General features: G+C 43.6%; 2 protein-coding genes across 2 annotated transcripts in view; both read left to right on the plus strand.

Moving 5' to 3' along the window:
• Positions 1–21825, plus strand: part of LOC128420556 (CD209 antigen-like protein A) — a 188593-nt gene extending 166768 nt beyond the window's left edge. Inside the window, exons 3-9 of the mRNA XM_053402161.1 lie at positions 3525–3626; positions 4326–4436; positions 5530–5628; positions 6514–6600; positions 7910–8061; positions 9809–9918; positions 21450–21825. Coding sequence (XP_053258136.1) covers positions 3539–3626; positions 4326–4436; positions 5530–5628; positions 6514–6600; positions 7910–8061; positions 9809–9918; positions 21450–21603 — 801 coding nt within the window. The 5' untranslated portion in view covers positions 3525–3538 and the 3' untranslated portion in view covers positions 21604–21825. The remainder of the gene's footprint in view (positions 1–3524; positions 3627–4325; positions 4437–5529; positions 5629–6513; positions 6601–7909; positions 8062–9808; positions 9919–21449) is intronic.
• Positions 271–22292, plus strand: part of LOC128420552 (CD209 antigen-like) — a 46069-nt gene continuing 24047 nt past the window's right edge. Inside the window, exons 1-2 of the mRNA XM_053402153.1 lie at positions 271–358; positions 2337–2436. The gene's annotated coding sequence lies outside the window, so the exon portion shown is untranslated. The remainder of the gene's footprint in view (positions 359–2336; positions 2437–22292) is intronic.

Consider the following 22292-nt stretch of genomic DNA (forward strand, 5'->3'; position numbering starts at 1 on the left):
GGTACAAGTGTTGAGATAGAAAGCTTTCCAATATTACTAGCAGAGTTTATGAGGAGTAAGGATTCTTCTGGCGGATATGCTTTGAAGGAATATGTACGAGGCCTAAATAAAAAACAAAACTAATAACTTTTGGGGGGAAAGATAGGATAGCAAATCTGAAACCAACATTTTCCTGGGTTTATGCTCTTTGTGGAATGCTGATTGGATAAAATGAGCAGCCAATCAGGAAATGGTATAGCCTAAATGGGAGGAGTTCTGGAATGCCTGACATCACAAGGGAGGTGGTTCGTAGCCAGTGGAAGGATGAAAAACCCTTAGGAAGAAATTAGAGAAAAGATTGTTCCATGACAACACCAAGGTATCCAAACAGAAAGAGGTCTGAGAGGTTGAACACTTTCCTTACAAGCTATGATATTTGCAGGGTCTCATTCCAGGGCCAAAAGGTCACTAAGAGGCTAAATGATAAGGAGCTTTTAGAAACTACAAGTGGTCTTTCTCTTTTAAATACTAGAACTCAGGGTCATCCAATGAAACAGAGTGGTGGAACATTTGAGGGCTGTGTACAGGTGCTGTATTACCAGTTGTATCACTGTATTACTGGGTGTTTGGCCAATAGCAACCACCAGGCAACCAAGAGGTACTTTGCATTCCACTGAACAGAGACTCTTAGGTAGAGACAAACTTTTATTAATTGGTAAACATTAGCAAAGAAATTGATCAGGAACGTAGAATAGAGTCTAATATAAAGCCAACAGCAACTTGAATAAACTGCAAAGCTAGCAACATAATCAATAATCAAAAGATCTTAGGCAACAATAATCATAATACAGATAGAATAGGTTCAGTTCTTCATGTCTCCCAAGCCGATGGAGATCTGTAAGGATTATCTGGGACATTTCAGACTAGCAGAGGGTCATTCTCTTCACATTCTGAAATGGATCATAGAACAATGTATCAAGATCTCCCTGTCTCCTTCAGCTGCTGGCCTTTATATAGACCATAGAGTAGGTCTCATGCCAAGCTGGCTACAGAAGTAATTCATGATGTAATTCCGTTCCCACCCTTTGATCTGACCTGGGAGTCAACACACGTGGGCGTGAGAATGTGCATTCTTTCTTTATATCCGCAGTTTGGTCAACGTAAGGTTACTTTCTTTGTTTGCAGACAACTGGTTCCTCCATCTAGCCCTCATGCAGTCAGGTGTTTGATAGCTGGCCAAGCCATGAAGTTGCTTTCACTTCTTCTCAAATAGCCAGTTTCCTTATATTCTCAAATAGCCAGTTTGCTTGGACAGGCGGAGTCCCCAGGTCCCGAGCGCCCCCCCCCCCCCCCGTCATGTGGAATAACGACTCAAGACAATGTGCTATGGGATTAAATTGGCCACAACTTTATTAAATTTCAAATGTGGGTAGACCTTGGCTCAGGCATTGGGCGTTCTCCCTCCCCAGTCCCCAGCCGGGGACCTAGGGAGCAATCAGGGTTATCCAGTGTTTGTGTGGGGGATGGGCCAGCTCTGGAGAACATATGTTCAAGCAGAGATAGCCACCCCCGTTATGCCGCTGCCACAGGGGAGAGCAATGAAGACTTTTCGGCGTACGGTCAAAGCCTCCCTTCAGAAACCCCTTTAACGGGGAAACCTGGTATCGCTGCTGCAAGAGGAAGATGGACAAAAGGATTCCGCCCAAGGCCTGAAACTGCCAAAGTTGTGACGTTTTGCTACGGGAAAGGCGAAACTTGCCAATGCAGGGAAATTCCTTTCCGGCCCTTTGACAGCGACCCTAACGTAGCAGCGCCCGCATACCTGTAAGAATAGTTAACCTGCAAAATAAGGCATTAACTGAGGGTGGGTAGGGTGGGAGAAGCTCTGGAGCCAAGTGAGGATTCCCAGGTAAGATCCTCCCTCTATTGTGTGGGCATGTAATCCCTCCCCCACCTGGCCTGATCTCCTTGGCAACGCTTCCCCCAGGTGGGATTGGACAACTGACTGGGGTAGGCGGAGACCTCCAGGTATCCCACCTGAGGGAAGGCAAAGCCAAGCCTATGCTGAATGGAGCCACTCCAGATCCAGGGCTGCACGCATCCACGCAAAGGTCGCCCCCCGTTTTATGCGGGGAGCGGTCATTATCAAACCAGATCCAGATCATGATCCAGAAAATACAAGTCTTTGGAAAACCCATTTGCTAGCTTATATGGCTTCAAAACAAAATTAGACAACAGCCTTCTTCTTTCTTTCTTTAAGCTGCAGCGTCAGATGTCAGGCTGGGTCTTTGCAAAAAGAAAATGAAGTGGCACACTTGGAGAGCCTGTGTAACAGCTTCCCTCTGTTTCTTTTCCAGGTCCAACTCATGGTCTCCAAAGTCTTGCTAGACTCAATTGGATTTACATGCATCCAACTGAGACCAGATCTAGGACTCCATCTTTTCTCATGATCAGGAGGTAGTTATATAATTAAATGTATATACCTTTCTTAAAGGGTGAGGAACATGTGGCCCTCCAGATGTTACTGGTCTACAAGTCCCATCATCCCCAACCATTGACAATGATGCCTGTGATGGAGGGAGTTGGCACCCAGGAACATCTGAAGACCTCATAGATCCCACACAATCTATTAAATAGTGAACATCTGATATTGTATTGTGAGGAAGCCACTTTCAGCCCGAGGGCTGGTATCTTAATGAAAACAGCTCTGGTTGTGCTGCAAAAGGGACAAACACAACATTGAAAGGCATTTGGACCTTTAGGCATGGTAATTTGGCGCAGTAAGTAATCCTGACATAAGCAGATAGCCTATAAATAAACACCAATAAATGTTGCAAAGCAAGATATTTCTTTTTAGCACACACCAATAACTGAGATTTCAGCTGAAATATTAGCAGAACTGAAAACACTCCATCTGATCTTATCAGCTGATGTACAATCAACCCATTTCTTCCCCAAAGAAGATTGCCCCAAATTTGATTTACACTGTGAAATAAATATAGAGTGAACATATGGATCAAACCCATAACTATTGTTTGGAGATGCTTCCTGAAGTCCTAGAAAGTAGATGTCCAGGAGCTTAGAGGAAATAGAATGCAAAATGAGAATGGGCTATATTACCTAAAACATTTTTTTAAAATTCCTTGGAATCCATATGGAATATATTTTTGATTTAAAACTGAGATTGATCCAGTAAAAGGAAAAGAGAGAGATGTTTCAAATATGTATTTATGGGAAAGGATTGAACAATACTAATAAACTAATAGACGCCAAAGTGTAATGTTGGAAATGCTTCATTGAGACCCATTTTTCACTTGAAGTTGTGCATTTCAGCTTTGTACCAATGAAATCCTTGACATTTGTAGATGTGCATCTACTTTAAAATTTATGTTCCTGTAATAGGGAGATTAAGTGCAGGACAACAAAAGCAAATACTGTTTTGATGCTTGACAGGAGACTTTGAGTTTGGAAGGTTAAACACCCACCATCCAACCAATGTGTTCATATTCTTATCCTCCATGTTATAATAGCTTGTTGTTTCACAGACAAAGCTGAGAGGATGGGGAAGCCAACGCCTGCAAAGCGTGCAGCCTCCAGAAGACATCTAGCGCTCAGAAAGCGTAAAGCAAGAGCAAAAGAAACTGTTGGTCTGTATACAGCACAGTCATATGGGATGAGGTTTCTCATAAAGTAGAGGAATGCACGGGAAAGGGAAGTTGATGGAGAGACAGGCAGGGAGTGGAGCCAGTCATGTTGTGCTAGGGAGGAGTGCAGAGAGTAGAACACACAGCTCTTTGGGTGCCAGAGATCCACTAAGCCCCACAGAAACCCCAGGATTCAGCCCACTCTGCCGATTGCTGTGGTGTTCCTTTACTGTGTGCAGCCAGGAATGTCTCCACCATTAGGCAGAATGAGGCAGTTGCCTCAGGTAGCAGGTGCTGGGGTGGGTAGAGATGGGTAGACCACACAAGCTGCACTGCACCTCCTCAGTTAGTCTGCTGTCCCATCAGCAGCATCGAAATATCAGCCAAGGGCCAGTCCAGCCCAGCTTCTGTGTGTGGCATTATGTGTACAGAGGGAGCATCTTGTCATTTGTTTGGGGAGCAGAAAGTCCTTTAGTATCGAAGGCTACTGTCTTCTGATCCAGAAATTGGTCAGAAACGTTTCCTCAAGCAGAAAACCATCTCGCTTTGCTTCCTCCACCTGCTTATCCTCCCAAGTGCCCACCCCCTGAACAATTGACTGTCTCTGACTGATGGGTGCCACAGCATATGGAAACCCTTTTTCCTTGAGTGGCAAGGGTATGTTGGCTACTGATGGCTAAAGTAGAATTTTGTTTCTTCAAGCATCTGGTTTTCAGGACTTGGTTAACTTCTTCCAGTCTCCAACGGGTGAAAGATTTATCATACTTGAGATTTGCATCCTTATTGCCATGACACTGCTGGTTTACATTCTGTGTAAGTACATAATTGGCGTACATTGACACTACTGTCTTGTGCTTTTCTTCAATGCCAAAAGCATTTCCAAAAAGAGATGGCAGGTTCCACCTTCCATTTACCCTCTTCAACTCTCTTTGAATTCAGGGAGTGAGTTACAGCTGTCACCCAGTGAGAGCAATGACACTGTTTTGTTCTCCCTGAATGAGTGAGTTCCAGCACTTGGAACAGAAGCACAGGCTAACACAAGTCCCTGGAACACCCTGGACAATTCTCTTTCCCAGTTGCCTTTCTCTGCTCCTTACCAAACTAATCCTTATTTGCTGGGGGAGAGCCCCCATTCCTGGTCCTCACCACCCTGCCCTCTGCTAGGGCTCCAGTCCCTTGAAGGATAAGGCCATGGCTAATGTGGGTGGGTCCAGAGCCTACCTAAACATCAAGATATATGCAGGGCTTTTTTCAATCAGAATTCATCAGGACTCAGTTATCACACCTCTCAGATGGGCGTCAATGCCATTCTAAGAGAACTAGGGAGGCATTCATGCTGAGTTCCAGTGCGCCTTTTTCTAGAAAAAAGCACTGGATAGATGAACACATGACCTGTTTGCATAGCTAATTGGTTTTTTTAAAGGGCACAACAAAGTAAGCAAAGCTCAGGGGGAGGGAACCAAATGATTCAAGAATTTGCACATTCTAAGCATACAGCAGAGCATGAGACAGCCTGGGAAATGCAAGTCCACAGGACAAAGAGGACAGGTGTATCTGAACACCCAAAAATCTAAAGCTCTCAAAGGAAGGCCAAACCATCTGATGACAGAAGCAACAGGGTAAATGAAAACAGGACTTCAGGCTACCAGGGCAGCCACAGTCAAGGAATGGGAACCCCCAAAAGAAGAGCTGAGGCCAGAAAATATTAATAGAATTCGTATTCATGTTTTTGTTGGTTTGATTTTTTTATTCATCCTTCTTCCTAAGATCTTGGGGCACGTTAGAAGTCAGCAATTCAAATCAATATTAAAAGCAGTTTGAAACCAAGTATCCCCTCTTCTAGCTCATCAGAGTAGTGGGCTAGAACACAATTTCTTCATTTCTTTTCTACCTACCTCCTCCTTAGATCAGAAGGAAGTGCAAAGAAGAGAGGAGCTTCAAGAGGCAATGCACATGATTCGTACCTTTGTTGTTGGAATGGAACCATTCTATGTGGACAAGGATGGTAAGCATTTTATATGCACGTCCTCACTTTCCCTAGGACATGTTTAGTTTAAACAAATTTCAATTCCTTTAGTTCACTTTGGGATTCATATTGTGTGAGCAAAACATTCAATGAAACTCATCACCCAATAGAGTTTATCACTGTTTCATTGCTCAGCAGGAAGAAAAGCAGACAGTTGTGATTTTCACATTTCCCCACTAGAAATGCTGTCCTCTCCCATCACACTGCACTTTACAATGTTTGTGCTAGTGCAAGATTTAGCACAAGCACAAGGGAACTTTTCCCCCACTTCTCCCTGCATGCCATCACCCAAACTGCTCCCCAGGGGAGGGGGAAACTTCAGAACAGATTAGAGGGAAAGGGGCTGAAGATTGCATTGCACAAAGAGAAATTCCTTCACTTACATAACGTCCTCTATAGAACTATGTGGAATGCAACCCAATATTCATCAGGAAAAGAGTTTGGGTGCCTGTATTTTCTTAGATTTCAGAAAGCATAATTGAAAACCGTAAAGTAATCTTTGCATATTTGGCTTTACTGTGTGACTCAGTGGAAAATTGGTTTGTGACCCTGTGATTCCCTGCAGAAAGGGAAACATAGGAGGGGAACATAAAATATACTTCATGAGCCACTTTTAATATGAGAATAGGATAGCAGATTGCATGGGTCTTTGGTCTGATCCAGCTGCAGGGGTCTTCTGAGGCTTTTCATTGGTGATCTCAGCCACAGAGAATCAAGTCTCCCCTCATATTCATAAGAACCCCATCCTGGAGCTCTGCTTCTTGTTTTAGGATAGAGAGTTTTAAAATGTTTGGACGTGGTTTCTTAATATCTGCAGATTGTTATTTCAGATACTACTCCCTTGAACTGTTTCTAATATTTTAGATTTCCAAATACTCGCTGTGGCTCAAAACAAATCAGAGGAAATGCGGTATTATTCCCAGAAAAATGAAGAACTGCAAAAAGAAATTGGTAAGCTACCCTATGATGCTGAAGAATTGTAGTGCAGTGGGAACCTGCCCTGAGTCTGCCCCAGCTGAAAGCCCCCCCCCCCAGCTGAATACTCTTAGAGCCAGAGCAGAGTGCTGCTCTCCTTTGCATGGGGCCGCCCTAGGGAAACATCAGATATATTCAGTTCAGCTCTCCTGATCTGCTGAATTGATTTAGCTTCTATGGTGAGGAAAGAAAAGACTTTGCCATTCTTTGCTATAGAAGAGACAATCAAAACAGGTCAACTAAAAGACCTGTCCTTTATTATATTCACCCATGGGAGAGGGATTCTTGAATAGCACTTCCGAGGCAACTTCTGCCAACTTGGTCAGAGAGATTGCTGGGCAGTGGGGTGATTGGTGTATGACATAGGGGAGGGCACTCAGGGCCAATTGTGTCAATGGCCCTAGTCAAGGCAGAGGGCCCTCTGGGTAGTTGTGCCTGCCCTGTGACACTCCCTACCACCAGATGTCAAGGCAAAAAACAAGTATCTGACCTTCAGAAGACATCTGAAGGCAGCCCTGTTCCAGGAAGTTTTTAATGGTTGGTGTCCAATTGTGGAAGTCGCCCAGAGTGGCTGGGGAAACGCAGTCAGATGGGCAGCATATAAATAAAGTGTTGTTGTTGTTGTTGTTCGGTTGTTCAAGAGCTCGGCCAAAGCTTGGCAGGAGCACCAGTCAGATTAGCTGGAATATCCCCCAGAGCCATTGGAAGCCCACTGGATCCATCCTGTCAACTCAGGCAGAGAGACTGCTGGGCAGCAAACTAGGTGGTAAACCAGCAGAATCTTTCATCTGTACCAGTTGCCCAATGCCAGGAATACACACTCTAGATTGCCCTCCCCACCTCCGCAACTGGACAGTTAGCCTGGAGAGAGAGAATTTTGATAAACCACAGCTACTCCCCCTTCCCAACCTTCAAGTCTGCCCTGATGCTGCCCTGAGTATCCAGGTGGAAACAAGTGGGTGAGGCCCCTGGGGTTCAGATAAGGCCTGTGAAGGAACATGCATCTTTTGTCTATTCCCTCAAATAAAAGGTTCTTCACTGTGTTCCCTGTTCCAGCTATGCCCCTCCCACCGGTATTTCCTGCAGCATCATGAAGGGGTTGAAGAGTTAATGTTGTTCTTGTTTTAATATTTCTGAGCTTCCTAGGTGAATATATGTTATGTGGCTGCAGAAATGAACTTAATAAAAATATTTGGAATATGCAAAGATGTACAAGGTTGTTCCTCTTAAATTCCCTGTCTTGTTTTCTTTTTCTCTTCTTCCTCCATATCTGCTTGACTCAAAGACATCCTTACTAGAAACTTGAATGATGGTTGGGTTTTATATTCAAGGGCCTTCTATTTCTTTTCTCTTGAGCTACAAACATGGATGGATTCCAAAAAAAAGTGTGAGAAGGAAGGCGCCCACCTCATTTCTATGGAAACAAAGGAAGAACAGGTGAGCATCAAAGCCGCGTATAGAAAAGACAGGGGATCTCCTAGAGTCAAAGGGTTCTTATCATCACTATCCATTTAAGAAGGTCATATCTACCTGTATGCAGCCAAGACAGCAACTCCATCAGTCAAACCAAAGGGTGGGTGGGGCAGGGACCAGCTGCTACCATCTAGGACTCAATGAGGTAACTTAGAGCTGCTGAGCTCTGATGCTGGCAGTCAGGAAGGAGGTCTTGAAGGAAGAGGAGAAGTAGATACTTGAGGGAAATCTATCCCTTGGACTTCCTGTAGATTCTTCCTCTGCTCTTTGAGATGTACTGAGTGCTTAGGAAAAAGGTTTCCCTCACCACCCTAACCCTCTGGCATGAGAGTATCATGGAGATGACTATAGGAGCTTGCAAGGTATAGCCCCTCGCAGCCCCTTAGCCCAGGCAGAGGGGCTACTGGGGTGCTGCAGGGCACAGACATAGATGAGACCCCATCATCAACCCATCAAGCATACCACAACCAGACTTATTCCAGTAGCTTTGGAACAAACCAACAAACATGGATGCAGAAATTGGAGTATTTGCTTCACAGGGTCACTGTCCCACTAGATGGTTCCAAGATGAAGTGTTCTATGGCACAGTCATTTATAGTATCTGGAAATTTTAACTCTCTGTCATGACTGGAGGACATATGTAGCCAGTCTCGGTGAGGGCAGGTGAAGTTACCCTTCACTGCAACATTTCCTCTTTGGGATTCTTCCTTTATTCCATCATCATCATTCAGCATCATCATAATTTGGATCGGGGCACAGTAGCACATCGTCAGTACACAATTATTCTTGGTGCTTGATACAACCATATTTGGAATACTATGTACAGTGGTACCTTGGTACTCAAACTTAATCAGTTCCGGAAGTCAGTTCCAAAACCAAAGCGTTTCAAAACCAAGGCCCGCTTTCCCATAGAAAGTAATGCAAAATGGATTAATCCATTCCAGACTTTTAAAAACAACCACTAAAATAGCAATTTAGGATGAGTTTTAGTATCTAACAAGACCACTGATCCATAAAGTGAAAGTAATAACCAATGTACTGTACCATAAAATAAATAAGACAGTTTTGTAGATGATAGAAATTAAAATTATTATTATTTTATTACCCACATTGATGATAGTCATTGTTTGGACAGGATGCTTTTATCTATTTCCAGAGTCACACCCTCAATCAATCAGTAGCTGAACTGGGTTCCACACAGTCACAAAAACAAATTAAGCTAAAAATCCTCAAAAACAAAAAGGCAAAATAAATAGCAAAAACAAAAGCGCCAAACTTAATCTGTTCCAGAAGTCTGTTTGACTTCTGAAATGTTCGAAAACCACGGCGCAGCTTCTGATTGGTGCAGGTGCCCTGGAAACAATAGCCAACAGCTGCATTGGATGTTCGGCTTATGGAAAACGTTCCAAAACCAAACCACTTACTTCCGGGTTTTCGGCATTTGGGAACCAAGGTGTTTGAGTACCAAGGCGTTTGAGAATAAAAGTACCACTGTATAGTTTTGATCACTGCTTCCCCCCAAAAAATGTGGATTGGGTCTTCAAAGGTGACACCTCCTCCTTTTGAAATGTGTTTGTTTTAGGCCTGCTGAATGTTGGTAAAGTGCTGCAGTCTCCCAGAGAAAGGGACATTGTCTAGAAAAGCTTTTAGAGAAGTGCCTGGCTTCTCATTCCTACTGATGATTTTCTGTTTTTCTTTTTCCCCACCCTAGTATTTTATAAACAAGCAAGTAAAACACCGTAAAATGATTTTTTGGATTGGAGTCTTTAAAAACAAGGGAAATAAATGGTCGTGGCTGTCAGGAATGGAGGCTGCAGTCCAGTAAGTTTTTGAAGAAACATTTGTTAATGGCATGCATTCCAAAAAGTTGCAGGTTTTGTTTACATAACTGATCCTTTCCCTCTCCAAATATATTTTGCCATGCACTTTTCTCTATTACCAAAGATCTACATATGTACTCCTCCACATCATTATCCAGATGAGTGCCTGCTTCTTCTCACAAGGTTGGAGAGGCAGGAAGGCTATTCTTGCTTCTCTAACATAGTGAATGCAGTGATTCGGAAGAGGCTGAAGGCATCCTTATAAATGGTTTGTGCTGATTAGCTCAGCTCAGCTTCAAAAGGACTAACAAGAACCTAAAGCTGAGCTACCCTCTCTTTAGGAAAGTATTTCTGCAGTTATCTGTTTTGTTGTTGTTTAGTCGTTTAGTCGTGTCCGACTCTTCGTGACCCCATGGACCAGAGCACGCCAGGCACTTCTGTCCTCCATTGCCTCCCGCAGTTTGATCAAACTCATGCTGGTAGCTTCAAGAACACCATCCAACCATCTCGTCCTCTGTCGTCCCCTTCTCCTTGTGCCCTCCATCTTTCCCAACATCAGGGTCTTTTCCAGGGAGTCTTCTCTTCTCATGAGGTGGCCAAAGTATTGGAGCCTCAGCTTCACGATCTGTCCTTCCAGTGAGCACTCAGGGCTGATTTCCTGAAGAATGGATACGTTTGATCTTCTTGCAGTCCATGGGACTCTCAAGAGTCTCCTCCAGCACCAGAATTCAAAAGCATCAATTCTTCGGCAATCAGCCTTCTTTATGGTCCAGCTCTCACTTCCATACATCACTACTGGGAAAACCATAGCTTTAACTATACGGACCTTTGTTGGCAAGGTGATGTCTCTACTTTTTAAGATGCTGTCTAGGTTTGTCATTGCTTTTCTCCCAAGAAGCAGGCGTCTTTTAATTTTGTGACTGCTGTCACCATCTGCAGTGATCATGGAGCCCAAGAAAGTAAAATCTCTCACTGCCTCCATTTCTTCCCCTTCTATTTGCCAGGAGGTGATGGGACCAGTGGCCATGATCTTCGTTTTTTTGATGTTGAGCTTCAGACCATATTTTGCGCTCTCCTCTTTCACCCTCATTAAAAGGTTCTTTAATTCCTCCTCCCTTTGTGCCATCAAGGTTGTGTCATCTGCATATCTGAGGTTGTTGATATTTCTTCCGGCAATCTTAATTCCGGCTTCGGATTCATCCAGCCCAGCCTTTCGCATGATGAATTCTGCATATAAGTTAAATAAGCAGGGAGACATTATACAGCCTTGTCATAATCCTTTCCCAATTTTGAACCAATCAGTTGTTCCATATCCAGTTCTAACTGTAGCTTCTTGTCCCACATAGAGATTTCTCAGGAGACAGATGAGGTGATCAGGCACTCCCATTTCTTTAAGAACTTGCCATAGTTTGCTGTGGTCAACACAGTCAAAGGCTTTTGCATAGTCAGTGAAGCAGAAGTAGATGTCTTTCTGGAACTCTCTAGCTTTCTCCATAATCCAGCGCATGTTTGCAATCTGGTCTCTGGTTCCTCTGCCTCTTCTAAATCCAGCTTGCACTTCTGGGAGTTCCCGATCCACATACTGCTTGAGCCTTCCTTGTAGAATTTTAAGCATAACCTTGCTAGCGTGTGAAATGAGTGCAATTGTGCGGTAGTTGGAGCATTCTTTGGCACTGCCCTTCTTTGGGATTGGGATGTAGACTGATCTTCTCCAATCTTCTGGCCACTGCTGAGTTTTCCAAATTTGCTGGCATATTGCGTGTAGCACCTTAACAGCATCATCTTTTAAAATTTTAAATAGTTCAGCTGGAATACCATCACCCACTGGCCTTGTTATTTGCAGTGCTTTCCAAGGCCCATTTGACTTCACTCTCCAGGATGTCTGGCTCAAGGTCAGCAATCACACTACCTGGGGTGTATGAGACATCCATATCTTTCTGGTATAATTCCTCTGTGTATTCTTGCCACCTCTTCTTGATGTCTTCTGCTTCTGTTAGGTCCTTACCACTTTTGTCCTTTATTATGGTAATCTTTGTACGAAATGTTCCTTTCATATTTCCGATTTTCTTGAACAGATCTCTGGTTCTTCCCATTCTGTTGTTTTCCTCTATTTCTTTGCATTGCTCGTTGAAGAAGGCCTTCTTGTCTCTCCTTGCTATTCTTTGGAAATCTGCATTCAATTTCCTGTATCTTTCACTATCTCCCTCGCATTTTGCTTGCCTTCTCTCCCCCACTATTTGTAAGGCCTCGTTGGACAGCCACTTTGCTTTCTTGCATTTCCTTTTCATTGGGATGGTTTTAGTTGCTACCTCCTGTATAATGTTGCGAGCCTCCACCCATAGTTCTTCAGGCACTCTGTCCAGCAAACCTAAATCCTTAAACCTGTTCCTCACTTCCACTGTGTATTCATAAGGGATTTGGTTTAGATTGTATCTTACCGGCCCACTGGTTTTTCCTACTTTCTTCAGTTAAACAATCTGAATAGCCAGCAATTTCTAACCTAAAATAACAGGAGCAGATGAAGTACCGGTAAATGTGTAAGATAGGGTAGATGAATCTCACTCTCTTGAATAGAATCATAAACATAAATAGAAATTTAGAGTTGGATGACACCCCAAGGGTGACCTAGGGATAAGCCCCGTAGAATTAATTGCATCAAAGACTTTGGCCAGAATTTCAGCCCACCACCTCGGTTGCGCAACAATAGCCTCAGCAGGGACTAGATCCGGCCCGGGGGCTTTGCCCGTTTTCAGATCTAATATCAAGTCCATTATCAGGTCTGGGTCGGTGGAGGGCCACAAAGGTAGATGGTCGGCTCGGAATTCCGTGGATGAGTTGGATTCCTCTGCCAAGGAGAAATATTTACTCAAGAATTGTTCCCATGTGGGCGCAGGGATAATTGTCAGTGGGTACTTCCTTCCTCTTTTGTTTATCAGAGCCCAAAATTCCTGTGGTCTGCGGGATCTCGAGGCCGCAATCAAGGCTCGCCACCGCTTTTGATGCCACTCGCGTTTGGCCAGCTTTAAAGTCTGTTTGTATGCTCTTTTGGCTTGTAAATAGGAGGATGGTAGAGCCTGGGCATTAGAGTTTTTGTATTCACTATAGATGGAACAAAGAAGGGATCTTGCTTGTTTGCAAGAGGTGTTAAACCAAGGGGCCCTAGCACTGCAATACGCCACTTTCGCCTTTTGAGGAGGTGATGTAAAAAAAGTGGTAAGGTTTGTTATAAGAAGGTTAAAAAGTTTCAAAACCGAATTGGAATCTTGTAAATCAGTAGTTATTTGAGGTAAGTAGGCAGTGATTTCCCTATGGAAAAAAACCTGGTATTTTTGGGCCACAGCCTCCGACCATTTGATCCCTCTTATTTTGATCGATGATGAGGTTTCCAGAAGGACTGAGTGTTTATTGTCGTTCTGGCACCGGAACAATGACAAAGTGGTCACTATTGGGAGGTGATCACTGAAATGTTGGTTTTCAACTTGGAAGGAAAGTACATTAACGGCCAGATTTGCGGAGATCAAGAAGTAATCGATAACACTGTTAGATGTTAGTCCCAGGTGAGTGAACTCCCCCGGTATATCGGGGGGGAAGGTGCCGTTCAAAAATACTAGATTCAGGCGAATGGCCATTTGGTAAAGGGTCACTCCTGCTTTGTTTACTCTGTTGTCCTTTGAAGTTCTAATTCTGGCATGTTCCAAGTCAAAATTGTCCAAACATGGGGGAGTCCACCATTTGGACTTGGTTAGTAGGTCCCAATTTGTGGCAATACGAGCATTAAAGTCTCCCCCAATTAAGGAGTACGAGTTAGGGCATTTGGTATGACATGACAGTAGGTGATTTTCAAATGATTCCCATCTCCAATCAAGATCAGGCGCTGAGCCTTCAGGGGGGAGATAAACATTAGTAATTAGTAATGAGGACTTCCCTTCTGTGATCAGTCCAGATAGAGCAAAAGGCGGGGAAGCCCGTACCAGAGTGAATTTGGCGCGAAGTTGGAGTGAGATCCCAATCAAAAGACCCCCTTTGGGGCGTCCACCTTTCAAAGAAGGGGAGGCCGGAAGTGTTAGAAGATCAAAGCCGTCTATGGTGATCTCTTCCTCATCCCATGTTTCTTGGAATAGAATGATTTTAAATGAATTTATGTACTTCCTGAATTCGGGGTCTGATTTTTTGGTTCTCCAACCAGCAATGTTCCAGCTAAGTATTGATAATGTCGGGTCCTTGTGCTGTCCCGGTATTTGTCACTTTGAGTTGTTTAATGGGTTCTTGGGGGTAGAACGAGGACCCATAAGGAAATCAGTAATTTTAGTTTGTGCGGATAAGGTCTTCTTCTGTGTTAATTGTATCGATGATTTGGTAACATTAACAGACAGGAAGGGCTTTGCCGGGAAGGAAGAATCAGGCAAAGTTGGTGAGGTCGGATGTAGTTCATTGAGGTGAGTAGTAACAAGTCTTTGATGGGCTACACTGGTAGATCCGTCAGAGTTATCAGTCTTAACCAGGGTAGCGCTCAGAGGTGTTCCAGCCATCACTTGTAGTTGCTGCGCAGATGGAGAAGAATTATCACGCAGATGTATTAAGGGACATGAACGTGAGGATGGTGCATGCATAGTCATTTCCTGGTGATCTTCAGACAGGGTAGATTCTAGCTCAGGCATTGAGGCAAAGGAGTCATCAACTTCCATATTTTGATTGGGCATAAGGTCTGAGACGGGAGTATTGAGTTTATCGACTTCCTCCACGGTAGAATGGTGCTGTTGGTCAACAGGTGACTGCTGATTCAGATCAGTAGGGGGTAACAAGGTAGCAGGTTGAGAAATTATCAAGGCATTTGATGGAGACGCCGTGTGGGACGTGGAGCGCCTGCTCTCCTCTCTCATCGGTATAGAATCATAGAATCATAGAATCATAGAGTTGGAAGAGACCACAAGGGCCATCGAGTCCAACCCCCTGCCAAGCAGGAAACACCATCAGAGCACTCCTGACATATGGTTGTCAAGCCTCTGCTTAAAGACCTCCAAAGAAGGAGACTCCACCACACTCCTTGGCAGCAAATTCCACTGTCGAACAGCTCTTACTGTCAGGAAGTTCTTCCTAATGTTTAGGTGGAATCTTCTTTCTTGTAGCTTGGATCCATTGCTCCGTGTCCGCTTCTCTGGAGCAGCAGAAAACAACCTTTCTCCCTCCTCTATGTGACATCCTTTTATATATTTGAACATGGCTATCATATCACCCCTTAACCTCCTCTTCTCCAGGCTAAACATGCCCAGCTCCCTTAGCCGTTCCTCATAAGGCATCGTTTCCAGGCCTTTGACCATTTTGGTTGCCCTCCTCTGGACACGTTCCAGTTTGTCAATGTCCTTCTTGAACTGTGGTGCCCAGAACTGGACACAGTACTCCAGGTGAGGTCTGACCAGAGCAGAATACAGTGGCACTATTACTTCCCTTGATCTAGATGCTATACTCCTATTGATGCAGCCCAGAATTGCATTGGCTTTTTTAGCTGCCGCGTCACACTGTTGGCTCATGTCAAGTTTGTGGTCAACCAAGACTCCTAGATCCTTTTCACATGTAGTGCTCTCAAGCCAGGGGTCACCCATCTTGTATTTGTGCCTCTCATTTTTTTTGCCCAAGTGCAATACTTTACATTTCTCCCTGTTAAAATTCATCTTGTTTGTTTTGGCCCAGTTCTCTAATCTGTCAAGGTCGTTTTGAAGTGTGATCCTGTCCTCTGGGGTGTTAGCCACCCCTCCCAGTTTGGTGTCATCTGCAAATTTGATCAGGATGCCCTTGAGTCCATCATCCAAGTCGTTGATAAAGATGTTGAATAAGACCGGGCCCAAGACAGAACCCTGTGGCACCCCACTAGTCACTCTTCTCCAGGATGAAGAGGAACCATTGATGAGCACCCTTTGGGTTCGGTCAGTCAGCCAGTTACAAATCCACTGAGTGGTAGCATAGTCAAGACCGCATTTTACCAGCTTCTTTACAAGAATATCATGGGGCACCTTGTCAAATGCCTTGCTGAAATCAAGGTAGGCTACATCCACTGCATTCCCTTCATCTACCAGGCTTGTAATTCTGTCAAAAAACGAGATCAGGTTAGTCTGACATGACTTATTTTTCAGAAATCCATGCTGACTATTGGTGATCACAGCATTCCTTTCTAGGTGCTCACAGACTGTTTGCTTAATGATCTGCTCCAGAATCTTCCCTGGTATTGATGTCAGACTGACTGGGCGGTAATTATTTGGGTCCTCTCTTTTCCCCTTTTTGAAAATAGGGACAACATTTGCCCTCCTCCAGTCTGCCGGGACTTCGCCTGTTCTCCAGGAGTTCTCAAAGATGACTGCCAGTGGTTCTGAGATCACATCTGCCAGTTCTTTTAATACTCTTGGATGCAGTTCATCTGGCCCTGGAGACTTGAATACATCTAGACTAGCCAAGTATTCTTGTACTATCTCCTTAGTTATTCTGGGCTGTGTTTCCTCTGCTGAATCATTTGCTCCAAATTCTTCAGGTCGGGCATTGTTTTCTTTATCGGAGAAGACTGAGGCAAAGAAGGCATTGAGGAGTTCAGCCCTTTCTGTGTCCCCTGTTTGCATTTCACCATCTTCTCCTCTGAGTGACCCCACTGTTTCTTTGTTCTTCCTTTTGCTACGAACATACCCATAAAAGCCTTTATTGTTGCTTTTAACCTCTCTAGCAAGCCTGAGTTCATTCTGTGCTTTAGCTTTTCTGACTTTGTGTCTACACGTGCTGGCTATTTGTTTGAATTCCTCTTTGGTGGTTTCCCCCCTTTTCCATTTTTTGTACACATCCTTTTTAAATCTTAACTCAGTTAAAAGTTCTTTAGATAGCCACCCTGGCTTCTTTAGGCACCTTCCATGTTTCCGTCTCATTGGTATTGCCTGAAGTTGTGCTTTTACTATCTCCCTCTTAACAAACTCCCAGTCATCATGAACTCCCTTTCCTTTTAGTATTACTGTCCATGGGATCTCACCAAGCACTTCCCTAAGTTTTATGAAGTCGGCTTTCTTAAAGTCGAGAAATTGAGTCCTAGTATGCTTGGTTGCTCCTTTCCGCTGTATAGTAAACTTCAGAAGAGCATGATCACTCGCGCCTAATGATCCTTCCACTTCTACCCCACTAACCAGGTCATCAACATTGGTTAGGACCAGATCTAAAATGGCTGTTCCTCTTGTTGCTTCTCCCACTTTCTGGACAATGAAGTTGTCTGCAAGGCCAGTGAGGAATCTGTTTGACCTTATGCTCTTGGCTGAGTTTGACATCCAACAAATATCCGGGTAATTGAAGTCCCCCATTACTACTATCTCCCTTCCTTTTGCATGCTTGGCCATCTGTTCCAGGAAGGCATCATCTATGTCCTCCGTTTGGCTTGGGGATCTATAGTAAACTCCCACAATGAGGTCACTGTTATTCTTCTCTCCCTTAATTTTGACCCAAATGCTCTCACTTTGGCTTTGAGGTTCTAAATCTTGGATCTCTTCACAGGTATACACATCCCTGACATATAACGCCACTCCTCCTCCTTTCTTGTCTGGTCTGTTTCTCTGAAATAGATTGTATCCCTCCATTATTACATTCCAATCGTGGGACTTATCCCACCAGGTTTCAGTGATTCCTATTATGTCATATTTAGTTTGCTGTACCAAGAGCTCAAGCTCATCTTGTTTATTTCCCATACTTTGCGCATTAGTGTACAGACATTGAAGTCCATTAATCATTCCCCCGTGTCTCTTATTTAAGGATTTTTTCCTCCCACCACTAGGTCTGCGTGCTGTTTGCTCCATTCGGTCTATGACATTTGGATGATCATCTTCATCAATTGATAGACTCCTACCTTCAGGAGCACTGTCTCCCTCCCCCACATTAGTCAGTTTAAAGCCCTCCTGATGAGGTTTCTGAGATTTTTTGCAAAAACATTCCTCCCAACCGTTGTGAGGTGCAGCCCATCGCTTGCCAGAAGTCCATCTTCAAGAAACTGCATTCCGTGATCTAAGAATCCAAACCGTTCCTGTTTACACCATTTGCGAAGCCAGTTGTTCACTTCCACTATTTTTCCCTCTCTCTCTGGGCCACGTCGTTCAACTGGGAGGACAGATGAGATGACAATTTGTGCATTTAATTGCTTCAATTTCCTGCCCAGAGCCTCGTAATCTCTTTTGATCTTCTGGAGGCTATTGCTTGCAGTGTCATTGGTTCCCACATGAACCAAGAGGAAGGGGTATTTGTCAGTGGGTTTTATGATTCCTTGCAGTCGTTCAGTTACATCTTGGATCTTAGCCCCGGGGAGACAGCACACTTCCCGAGACAAGAGGGGTCCCCTTGTGTTAGGAGTCTTTGTTTGAGTAGATCCAATCTATTGAGAATAGCCTGCTGTTCTTCTGAAGGGAGTTTTCCATAAGAGGAGATAAGATTTCTCTCTTCAGGGATATTCCAATCTCCGCTTGCAATTGGATCATTCCTCAACGTAGCTAGATGGGCACTTGGGGTCGCAGGTGGAACAGGGGATACCCGGCTAGGTGTTTTTCCCGTTATTATAGGAACAGAAGAGGGAAACGAGCGTTCATTGCCAGTTAAGATGTTGGCAAAAAGAGGTTTAACACTCGTGTCTTTAAAGACTCTTGTTGTTACAATCTCCCAGGGTGCCAGCCGGTCTTTTTGTCTTGCAAGAAGATGTGGGATCCTTGCAGACTGGAAGGAGAGCATAAATTTCCTTGGCCAAGTCCAGATTAACAGAGGGTCACTTTCAATTTGTGCAATGTCTCCTGGAACAAAATCCATTGGTATTCATCTCTATTGATGCACCCAATACCAACCACTAATCCTTTTTGGCAAAGGTATTGAGTAAACTTTACAAATGGGCAGTGGGCTTGTATAACTAGCTGGGAACTTAAACCCTGTATGCCAGTGGTTCCCAGTTAGCTAAGTACTGCAGAGCCCTTGCTTTTCAAAAATGTACCTTTGAGCATTTTGATATTTCTGTGGCAGTTTTTGTTATGTGAATGACACCATGGAGCCCCTGGGTGGGTGGTCCATGGACCACCAATTGGGAACCACTGCTGTATGTGATCTTAGACTTGATCAAAGGGCAGATCTCACCCAAACATCTCATGGGAGTAAAAAACACCTACTACACCATTACTAATTATTACTAATATCAATTTACTAGATTCACAGAGAGCTAAAAATGAGGGAGTAAATTAATGAAAGCAGAGTCTTCTTTATAAACAAAACAAAACTTTTACTGAAGAAAATAAACTTGTTCATAAACAGCATAGTCAAAGAGCATACACAGAGTGCTCATAGCAGCTATCTGACTCTTCACAGAGCCACAGTCTTAGTTAGTGATTTATTTGAGTCCTGGAGCCATTCTGTCTGCAACAACACAACACACACACACTGGTTGAGGCACACACTGGCACAGAGACACACAAAGAGGCTGGCTACTTTTATGGGAGAATGAGTCATCACTCAAGATGAGTCATGATTCACAGTGACTTAGCAGTTTGCTGTTAACAGTTAACAGTAGGCTTGAATGATTGTGTAGGCTTTGTAGGTTTTACTGCTTCTGCTCTCAAGAACCTTTGTCTCATGACAATTATAGAATACATTTACCACAGAATTTTAGTGCTGTGTAGTGGGACTTGATTCAGTATACGATGGACACTGGAGAATGCAAGGCATTACCAGAAGTTACAATAAGCGTAACTTCTGGTACAGTGGTACCTCTGGTTATGAACTTAATTCATTCCAGAGGTTCGTTTTTAACCTGAAACAGTTCTTAACCTGAGACACCACTTTAGCTAATCAGGCCTCACCCCCCCCCCACTGCACGATTTCTGTCCTTAACAAAGTCCTTAACTCCAAGGTACTACTTCCGGGTTAGCGGAATCTGTAAAGTGCTTGTAACCAGAGGTGTTTGTAACCCAAGGTACCACTGTATGGATAATTGATTAGAAAAAACTTAGAACCTTCATGTTAGATTTTGATAAGATATATATGAGAGAGTTATCATATCTTTTCAATCAACCCTATAGTGGCTTTGTGGTTATAGATTATATTTTGTATTTCAGTTGTAGACTTAGCTATTTTTGTTTCTGTATAGTGTCATTGCTATTCTCATGCATTGGGTGGGTGATGGAGGTGAGATGAGATGCATGAAGGCGGATGCAAATCTAACAAGGTTTTCATATGCTCAGAACAATCACTACTGGGCTAACTTTGCTATGAGAGAGTAAGGATCTCTCTGCCAAAACCCTCTCTCCAAAACCAAGAATGATAGATAGCAGATCTGAGGAGGATGTGGGTGCATATGGAGAGGAGAGAGGGGCAGTTCCGTCGCAGAAATGGAAATCCTGGCAATAGCAGAAGTACTGCATTGCATACTGCCCAAAATTGTTAAATAAATTGACTGAAAGTTCCTGTGTGCACCAAAGAGCCTTCAATAGTGACACCCTCACTTTTTTTGCAGTTTCCTATGAGGAATCACTCACTACATGTGAAAAGAAAACAGACAGTCTTGACCCACAGTTGTTGCTGTGGATTTTTAAAAAATGGTTAGAATGTGGGAATGTTCAGGGAGGCTGTAGAGGATATATTGTTTATTAATATCATTCCTCACTTGTGCTAGCACGTTATATAACTTTGCAGAGTTTTGTTGTTGTTGTTGTTTAGTCTTTTAGTCGTGTCCGACTCTTCATGACCCCAGGCACTCCTGTCTTCCATTGCCTGCTGCAGTTTGGTCAAATTCATGTTTGCAGAGTTTTACATTCTCCTTTTAACACACAGCAGGTACCTGGTTGCAGGCTTTGCTTAAGCCTCTCAATAGCATACAATTCAGAATTGAATTGTATGTTCCTGGTAAGACCCCTTATATCCCTTATAAAAGAATAAACAAACAAAAATATTATTTAAAGTCAATAAAGGAAGTTTACTCACAGCATCATCAATTCACAGCTGGATCCCTGTAGGCAGATTTAGTTACAAAGCATATACATGCACAACTATCCCATATGGAGATAGATCCCTTTGTCCTCTGTTGGCTGAAAGCAACAGAGCATCTCTAGCTAAAAAGCTCCTTGTCCCACAAAGGAGGAAGCCAAAAAAAGAGAGAGTGTGTGCTGCATGCCTGGACCTTTTGTTACCTGGACAGGTAAGGACATGCCCACCTCTAGTCACATGCAAAAGGAAGTATGTCCCAGTGCAGGAGGAAACGGGAAGTTTTTGACTGGCTGGACCAAACATCCCATCACATGTCCACTGTAGGACAACAAGGAATGTTGTACTTGACTGCTACTTATGTATCAAACCTCACATACAGTCTTAAACCACAGCTTTTTTTACATGGTTAGAATTCCAAAATCTGGGGAGAGAAAAAATCCCAATTGTGGGTGGCTGTTAAGAGAGAAAGCGTTGGACATCTTTTTAATGGTAGAAGGCATGGGGAACCAGTGAGGTAGACATCCAATTTTGATTCATTAGTGCTGCTGTTTCTTTTCTTTTCAGCTACTGGAATTACTATGAGCCAAGTTATAAAGAGAACCACAACTGTGGTGCGATGACCTTTGATTGCTACTATGAAAACTGCTGGAATGCATTAGACTGTGATCTACAAAAACAGTATATTTGTAAGAAGGGGCCTGATGATGCTTGGCTCTAAGAAGACACCTTAAGATGAATGAAACTGTATCCCATGATTTCTACACAAAAGCAAAACTAAGAGATCACTCCCACACCACTGTTTTAATGCACAATCCACACTCTGCCATCTAGATTATATGACTCATCAGCACTCAAAAACACCTTGAAAAGAAATTATTCTGCAAACTCAATTGTAGATGGCTACAAAAATAAAGAATGGAAGCATCCAGTCATAGCCTGTTTTCTGTTTAATGTATTTATTTGCAATGCATAGCAATATTTGTTTCCTTACTTTGTGTGTTTGATGCCCCATTGCCCCTTCTGATCTCCATGGTCGCTACTTACAAGGCACATAAGGACAACCATGCATGCCAGGCAGTGAGAATTGGGACAACCCAGCATTTGGTGTCCCCTTCTAGCAGACTAATCACAAATACAACTTTGGAAATTCAGGCACCCTTACTCTCATATAGAGCTAATATTGGGCAACAAACACCTTGAACTGCTCTTGATTTCTTCAGAACTTGGCAGGGGGCATGACTGGGGCCCACACCAGTGTGGGCACAGCACTGGCAGCATGTGCTGCTGCTTTAATGGCATTCATGGTAGCAGGGGTGCCAACTTGAACAAAATATTGAGGGCGGAGCAGATAAGCTCCACCTGCATAACTGATCACAGGATGATCAGAAGGCCAAGGGACCTCTGCGC

The sequence above is a fragment of the Podarcis raffonei genome, chromosome 9, assembly GCF_027172205.1.
Source record: "Podarcis raffonei isolate rPodRaf1 chromosome 9, rPodRaf1.pri, whole genome shotgun sequence".
NCBI classification, from domain to species: Eukaryota; Metazoa; Chordata; class Lepidosauria; order Squamata; family Lacertidae; genus Podarcis; species Podarcis raffonei.